Source organism: Zophobas morio, unplaced genomic scaffold (assembly GCF_036711695.1).
Source record: "Zophobas morio isolate AGI-343-1 ecotype UQ-CSIRO unplaced genomic scaffold, CSIRO_AGI_Zmor_V1 ptg000020l, whole genome shotgun sequence".
Taxonomy (NCBI): domain Eukaryota; kingdom Metazoa; phylum Arthropoda; class Insecta; order Coleoptera; family Tenebrionidae; genus Zophobas; species Zophobas morio.
Window position 1 is genome coordinate 4,525,107 of NW_026972125.1, and position 8,473 is coordinate 4,533,579.

General features: G+C 26.8%; 1 protein-coding gene across 1 annotated transcript; it reads right to left on the reverse strand.

Annotated features, from left to right (window-relative positions):
• Positions 1-2,188: 2,188 nt before the first annotated feature.
• Positions 2,189-3,267, reverse strand: LOC135131438 (microfibril-associated glycoprotein 4-like). Its single transcript, XM_064059194.1, has 3 exons — positions 3,172-3,267; positions 2,755-3,121; positions 2,189-2,701 (listed from the first exon to the last, which is right to left on the reverse strand). Exons 1-3 carry the CDS (start codon positions 3,247-3,249, stop codon positions 2,268-2,270), a joined length of 879 nt encoding a protein of 292 aa, XP_063915264.1. The 5' UTR covers positions 3,250-3,267; the 3' UTR covers positions 2,189-2,267.
• Between the last annotated feature and the right edge of the window lie 5,206 nt (positions 3,268-8,473).

Below are 8,473 nucleotides of genomic sequence, written 5' to 3' on the forward strand. Positions count from 1 at the left end.
TTTCTTCAATTTTACGATTTTGCAATTTTTCGATTTTTCAAATAATTTTCTTAATTTTTCGGCTTTTCGATATTTCAGTGTTACAAATTTTAGGCCTTTCATTCACTTTTCAGTTGTTTCTACTTTTCAATTTTTCAAATTCTTAAACTTTTCAATGTTTCATTGTGCAACTTTTTGATTTTTCAATTTTTCAATTTTAGTTATTTTAATTTTTTGAAGTTTTCGATTTTCAATTTTTCAAATATCAATTTTTAAATTTTTCAGCGTTACATTGTTGCAATTTTTCTATTTTAATTTTTCAGTTTTTCGATTTTTGCTTTTTCGATTTCAATTTTTTTTGCCAATTTTTAGATATACTTTAATATTTCGACGATTTCAATTTCGCGATTTTTCATACATTAGTTTTTAATTTTTCGATATTTCAATTTTACGATCTTGCAATTTTAGATTTTTGAATTACTGGATTCTTAAATTTTTCTAATTTTATATTTCTCGAATTTTAATTCTGAGCTTTTCGGTGTTTCATTATTGCAATTTTTCGATTTTTTATTTTTCAAATTTTTCAATTTCTAGTTTCGATTTTTCATATTCCGGTTTTTAATTATTTTAAATATTCATTTTTTTTATTTCGCCATATTCCGACGTTTTGTTTCTCAAAATTTAGTTTTCGATTTTTCAGTTTTTCGTTTTTTCAATTTTTCTTCGATTTTTGAAATATGTGTTGGATTTCTTACTTTTTCAGCTTTTCGATGTTTCAATGTTACAATTGTAAGGTTTTTCATTTTCAATTCTTCAATTTTTCAGTGTTTTTGATTTTTTTTCTCTATTTAATGTGTTCGATTTTTCAGTTTTCAGATATTTTAATTTTTGTTTTCAATTTTTTTATTTTCAGTTTCTCGAAATAATATCAAACTTTTCGATGTTTCCCGAGTTTTGGATTATTTTTTGATTGTTTCAGTTTTACTTATTTTGATTTATTGTTTTCAATTTTGCGATTTTTCGTTTACCAATTTTAATTTTTCGATTTTTCAATTTTTCGAATATCGATTCTTAAACTTTTCAGTGTTATATTGTTGCAATTTTTCTACTTTAATTGTTCAGTTTTTCGATTGTTACTTTTTCGAATTCAAATTGTTTTTGCCAATTTTTAGATATACCTACTTTAATTTTTCGTTGATTTCAATTTAGCGATTTTTCGTACATCAGTTTTTAATTTTTCGACATTTCAGTTTTACGATCTTGCAATTTTAGATTTTTGAATTATATTTCTTTTCGGTGTTTCATTATTGCACTTTTTCGATTTTTGGTTTCGATTTTTCATTTTCTGATTTTTAAATATTTTAAATTTTCATTTTTTTATTTCGCTATATTCCGAAGTTTTGTTTTCGTAGTAGTTTTTCGTTTCTTCAATTTTTTTCGGTTTTTGAAATATGTATTAGATTTCTTATTATTAATTATTCTTATTAATTAATTATTTATTTATTTCAACTTTTCAATTTTTCGATTATATAATTTTTCAATTTTTAGTTTTTCGCTTCCAGTTGCTTCAATTTTTAATTTTTCATTTTTCAATTATTATTAGATTTTAAATTTTTCAATTTTTCAATTTTTTCAAATATGTATTAGATTTCATAATTTTTGGCTTTTCGACGTTTCAGTGTTACAATTTTTAGGTTTTTCATTTGATTATTCAATTGTTTCAATTTTTCGATTGTTATTTTCTCGATTTAATATTACTCGATTTTTCATTTTTAAATATTTCAAATTTTTGTTGTTTTTGATTTTGCGGTTTTTCGTGTTTCTATTTTTAATTTCTTCTTTTTATAACAAGAAAAGTAAAACATGCTTAAATTGGTAAATTTTTGTAGGAAAGTATCGCTTTTGCAATTAGGCTCCGCCCTCGGTCTGACAACGAATGAACAATTCATCACAATTGAGCTGGGATGGATATGGGTGGGGCTTAATTTTTGGCTTGTTTTTTTCTTAATATACATAGTATTCCTTGAAGAGCACGATACTCAAAAACATGTTTTTTATTTCTTGTAGAGAAATAAGGATTTTGCAATTAAGCTCCGCCCCCTTGGCTCACGACGAATAAAAAAATCATCACAACTGAGATAGGGTGGGTGGGCGGGGCTACGTTTTGCCTCTCGGTAAATTTTAGTAGTAATCAACTCAAACCCTCCACTTTTCTACTACAAATTATTTATTTCATCAACACATACAATTATCCTTTATAATTTTTTCTTCAGTATTTTAATCTTCTCTTAATGAATGTTCTCTTGAGGTAACACAATCGGTTTCTCGTTATTTCGTGGCCTTATCATCATTCTCGCTTGCTTAAGACTGTAAGTGAATCCCCAAAAGTCCAACCAATAAATTCCGTCACTGTTCGTCTTTTCACCTCTCTTAAAATATTTACCATCAGTGAGTAGCATCTGGGTACAACTTCGGTACCACCATCCCGCACTCTTATCGAGGGCGCAGTTACACCCACAAACGTCTTGATCTTTATCAAACGTACTAAACTTGGACCCAGCATGATAGATAAAAGAATCTCCAGCGTCACCCTGATATCCCTCCAAAAGCTTCAACGCATAACCCTCCTCTTCACCCCCAATACTAAAAGAATTGTACAAAGCGTAGACCTTCTTCGACTCCCAATCTTCCAGTTCGACGAGCATTTCATGAACTTGGTGACCTATTATTGCCAAAAAATGGGTAACAAAATCGTTACAATAAAGAAAAAAAAACCTGTTAAATGGTATAGGTTGTCTAGGCCTAACCAGAACTCTCCACCTATATTGCCAAAACCTCGTTTGTAGTCAGCCCAACCTAAAGTAAAATTTTGGGAGCCATTAAATCGATTGAGAACGTAAGTCCATCCACCCCCTCTCGTTTTCATGTCGCACAAAACCAAGAAGGGCTGAAGCGAGGGTTTAATGTAGTAAAAATTGGAAGCGTTGTGGCCCTTTTCTAGTACTTCTTTGCAGTTTTTCGGAGGAGTTCCAGGGTTTGATTTATCGGGTGTTGTTTTTAAGTGTAAATGTTGTTGAAGGCTATCTACTTTTGCAGTGGGGTTATCAAGGGAGGGCGAAGGAGGCGTAGAGACTACTACAAACTAAGATAAGGAGGTGATAAGACTAATAGTAAATCCATAAATCAACTTACTTGTCCAAGGGCATTTTCGTGTGATGACTTGATTATGAGTACGACAGCCGACAGCAAAATTAAGTGTGTTTTAGACATGTTTACTGATTCGCTAACTAGTACAGACTGCTGTTTGGGTGCACTGTATCACATATTTGTTTTATTTATGAGAGCGGTCAAACTATAAATAAACTGGAATAAGTAGCGGAAAAACAACAGTGCTAAAGTAGCACCTTGCGGGACACCGATACAGGGATTTTTCGCCTCGCCTTTTGCGGCAATACTGATTCCAACTTTATACAATTTTACGACTTGACATTTCACCTACTCAAGTCTGCACTCCGCTTGTTGCAAAAATTTAAGTACAGTTTCATTGCATTCTACATATCACAAACAACTTAATTATCGACAGTTGAGCATTTGTCGTAAAACGCAAAATTTCTCTGCATCGCGTGACCTGCCAGACTTACGTCTCAATCTACCTCCGAACAAGTGGAACATTTTTGTGCGCGTTAATGAGTCGCCGCCAACACCTCTAATCCTTCCCGAAAAAAAAATCGGTCCGTTTAATAACCACTTACTCTTGGGAAAGAAGCACGAAGAAGATTGATTGTTTACGAAGATACGAGCTAATTACAATGTTGCCGTAATAATTGGCCTACTCCAAACACAGTTACTTCTAGATTAGATTATAAGGAATCCTACAATATTGTTCGTCGGCAGCAAATATCTTTTTAATTGTTGTTTGCACGATTTTCAGATCAAAAGCAGCACCGCGAAATTGAGAGATCGTGGAGAAATGTAGGATAGCTGAAAGTTTTTGCTGGACGGGTGAACGCGGGTCGACGGGCTTAGGAGTGAGTTTTTATGTTGGTTCGAAAAATTATAATATACCTAAAAACTCGTAAATCTAAAAATTTGAATTCGTGAAAGTAGAAAATCGAAAAACTGAAAAATTCCTACAATGAAACTTGGAAAAGTTTAAAAATTGATGTTCGAAAAATTGAAAATCGAGAACAGAAAAATTGGAAAATCAAACATTGGTAGACGAAAATTGCAAAATTGAAAACAAAAATTAAAATAACTGAAAATTAAAAAATCGAAAACTTGCACAATGAAGCATGAAGTTTAAGAATTCGAAAAATTGAAAATCGAAAAATTGAAAAACTTAAAAATTGAAAATTGGAACATCAAAATTCGCAAAATTAAAAAGAACGACAAATTAAAATATCTAAAAACAAAAAAATCGAAAAATATTGAATCGAGAAAATGAAAATCGAAAAATTGGAAAAGTGAAAATGTAAAAATTTAAAACCTGTCTAACTAAATTCTCAAAAAATTTAAAAGTTGATCAACGTGAAATTCGATAATCAAAAACGAAAAACCTAAAAATTGGAACCTGAAACATCGAAAAATTGAACAATCATAAAATTGAAGAAAAAGTTTGAGAAACAAAACGTCACAATATAGAGAAATTTAAAAGAAATTAAATTTAAAATCGAGGAATAGAAAAATTGAAAAATCAAGAGATTAAAAATTAGGAGACGAAAAATGGCAAAATTGAAAACGAAAAATTAAATAACTGAAAATTGGAAAACTGAAAAATAATTCAAAAATTGGAAAAAAGAGAAAAAATGGAAAATTGAAAAATCTAAAAGTTACACATTGAAGCACCGAAAAGTTTAAAAATTGGAAAAATTTAAAATCGCAAAATTAAAAACAATGAAAAATTAAGGTATCTGAAAATGAAAAATCGAAAATCGAAAAATTGAAAAATGAAATAATAAAAAAATTGAAAAGTTGGAACACGGAAAAACTGAATAATCAAAAATGAAAAACCTAAAAATTTTAACACTGAAACATCGAAAAACCGCAAAAATTAAGAAATCTAATGCATTATTGAAAAATCGAAAAATTGCAAAGTTGTAAAATTCAAGAAAGGAAAAACCGAAAAATCAAAAATTGGAGAAACAAAACGTCACAATATTGAGAAATTGAAACAATGGAACTTTAAAATATTTAAAAAACCGAAAAATAACAAATCGAGGTCAAAAATCAAAAAATTGAAAAAATAAAAAAACGAAAAATTGCAACAATGAAACACCGAAAAGCTCAAGAATTGAAATTGGAGAAATATAAAACTGAAAAATATAATATTAAATGAAAAATCTAAAAATTGTAAAATCGTAACACTGAAATATCGAAATATAAAAAATCGCAAAATTGAAATCAACGAAAAATTAAAATATATCTAAAAATTGGCAAATAGCAAAATTTAAATTCGAGAAAGTGAAAATCGCAAAACTGAAAAATAGAAAAATTGCAGAAAATTGGAAATTGTAGAACAAAAAAGTTGAAAAATCGAAAAAAAAATTGATAATAAATTATTGATAATCGAAAAACTGAAAAACTTAAAAATCAAAAATAGACGAAAATTAAAGTAGCTACAAATAAAAAATCGAATAATATTAAATCGAGAAATAAAAATCGAAAACACTGAAAAATTGAAGAATCGAAAATCGAAAAATTGAGAAACTCAAAAATGATATAATCGAAAAATTGAAAAGTTGAAACAACGAGAAACTCAATAATCAAAAATGAAAAAACTGTAACATTGCAACACCAAAAAGCTGAAAAACTAAGAAATCTGATATACAGGTATTTGAAAAATCGAAGAAAAATTAAAGAAACAAAAAACTGAAAAATGAAAATTTAAAATATTTAAAAATTAGAAAATTAAAAACCGAAACCAAAAATCGAAAAATTTTAAAAATTTAAAAATCGAAAAATTGCAACAATGAAACACTGAAAAGCTCAGAACTGAAATTCGAGAAATATAAAATTGGAAAAATGTAAAATTGCAAAATCGTAAAATTGAAATATAGAAAAATTAAAAACTGACATATGAAAAATGGCAAAACTGAAATCAACGAAAAATTTGAATTAGAAACAGTAAAAATCGAAAAACTGGAAAATTAAAATAGAAAAATTGAAAATCGTAAAACAAAAAAATTGAAAAATCGAAAAATAAAAATTGGGAGACGAAAAATCGCAAAACTGAAAACAAAAAATTAAAACAACTAAAATTGAAAATTTGAAAAGTAATTCAAAAATCGGAAAATATCGAAAAAATGCAAAATGAAAAATCAAAAACTTGCACAATGAAGCAATAAAAGTTTAGGAGTTTGAAAAATTAAAAATCGAAAAATTGAAAACTTAAAAATTAAAAACTGAGACGAAAAATCGCAAAATTGAAAAAAAAGAAAAATTAAAACTAAAACTGAAAAAATCGAAAAATAATCCAAAACAGAAAAAAAGAATTCCAGTTTTTCTTTTTTTGGAACAACAAAACATCGAAAAGTTTGATGTTTCGAGAAACTAAAAATTGAAAAATTAAAGCAGAAATTAAAAGATCTAAAAACTGAAAAATCGAAAATATTAAACCAAAAAAAATTGGAATATTAAATGATCAAAATTTTGTCGGAACACCGAGAAAGTGAAACATGAAAAACTTGAAAACTGTAACACTGAAACATCGAAAAACTGAAAGATTAAAAAAATCTTATATGTACGTACGTATTTGAAAAATCGAAGAATTGCAAAATCGTAAAATTGAACAAACAAAAACTGAAAAATCAAAAACCAAAATTTCACAAACAAAACGTTGCAATATCGAGAAATTGAAAAAACGGAAATTTAAAATATTTAAAAATCGAAAAATGAAAAATCTAGACTAAAAATCGAAAAGTTGAAAAAATGAAAAATCGTAAAACTGCATCAATGAGGCACCGAAAAACTCAAGAACTGAAATTTGAGAATTATGAAATTGAAAAATTGAAAAATTTAAAATATAATAATTAAAAAGTCAAAAATTTACTAAATCAAGAAAGTTAAAATCGAAAAACTGAAAATTTGAAAAAATGAAACATCGAAAAGGTTAAAATTTTTTTTTACATACATTGAAAATCGAAAAATTGGGATACGTAAAATTGCAAAATTGAAAAGAAAAAAAAACAATAACTCAAAATTGAAAAACTGAAAATTAGTTCAAAAATGGAAAATAAAAAATGGAAGAAATGGAAAATGAAAAATCGAAAAGTCTAAGAATTTGAAAAATTGAAACGAAAATTAAAATAAGCATTTTAAAATTGAAAAATTCAACAATATTAAATCGAGAAAATAAAAATCGAAAACCGAAAAATTGGAACCTGAAACATCGAAAAATTAAACAATCATAAAATTGAAGAAAAAATTCGAGAAACAAAACGTCGCAATATAGAGAAATTAAAAAAAAATAAATTTAAAATACTTAAAAATCGGAAAATCGAAAAATTGCGACAATGATACACCGAAAAGCTTAAGAAGGAGTTCGAGAAATAATAAAATGATAAATTTAAAAATCCAATATAATTGAAAAACCGTAAAATTAAAAACTGAAATATGAAAAATCGCAAAATTCAAATCAACGAAAAACTAAAATATATCTAAAAATTGGTAAATCGAAAAATCTGAATTCGAGAAAGCAAAAATCGAAAAATTGAAAATCGAGGAATGGAAAAATTGAAAAATCAAGAGATTAAAAATTAGGAGACGAAAAATGGCAAAATTGAAAACGAAAAATTAAATAACTGAAAATTGGAAAATTGAAAAATAATTCAAAAATCGGAAAAAACAGAAAAAATGGAAATTTGAAAAATCTGAAAGTTACACATTGAAACATCGAAAAGTTTAAAAATTGGAAAAATTGAAAATCGCAAAATTAAAAACAACGAAAAATTAAGGTATCTTAAAATGAAAAATCGAAAATCGAAAAATTGAAAAATTAAATAATAAAAAAATTGAAGAGTCGGAACACGGAAAAACTGAATAATCAAAAATGAAAATCCTAAAAATTGCAAAATTGTAAAATTGAAGTAAGGAAAAACCGAAAAATGAAAAATTGGAGAAACAAAACATCGCAATATGAGAAATTGAAACAATGGAAATTTAAAATATTTAAGAAACCGAAAAATAACAAATCGAGGTCAAAAATTGAAACATTGAAAAAATAAAAAAACGAAAAATTGCAACAATGAAACACCGAAAAGCTCAAGAATTGAAATTCGAGAAATATAAAACTGAAAAATTTAATATTACTTAACTGAAAATCTAAAAATTGCTAAATAGCAAAATTTAAATTCGAGAAAGTAAAAATCGTAAAACTGAAAAATTGAAAAATAGAAAAATTGCAAAAATTTGGAATTCGAAGAACAGAAAACTTAAAAAGTCGAAAAATAAAAATTGAAAGACGAAAAATCGCAAAATTGAAAAAAAAATAACTAAA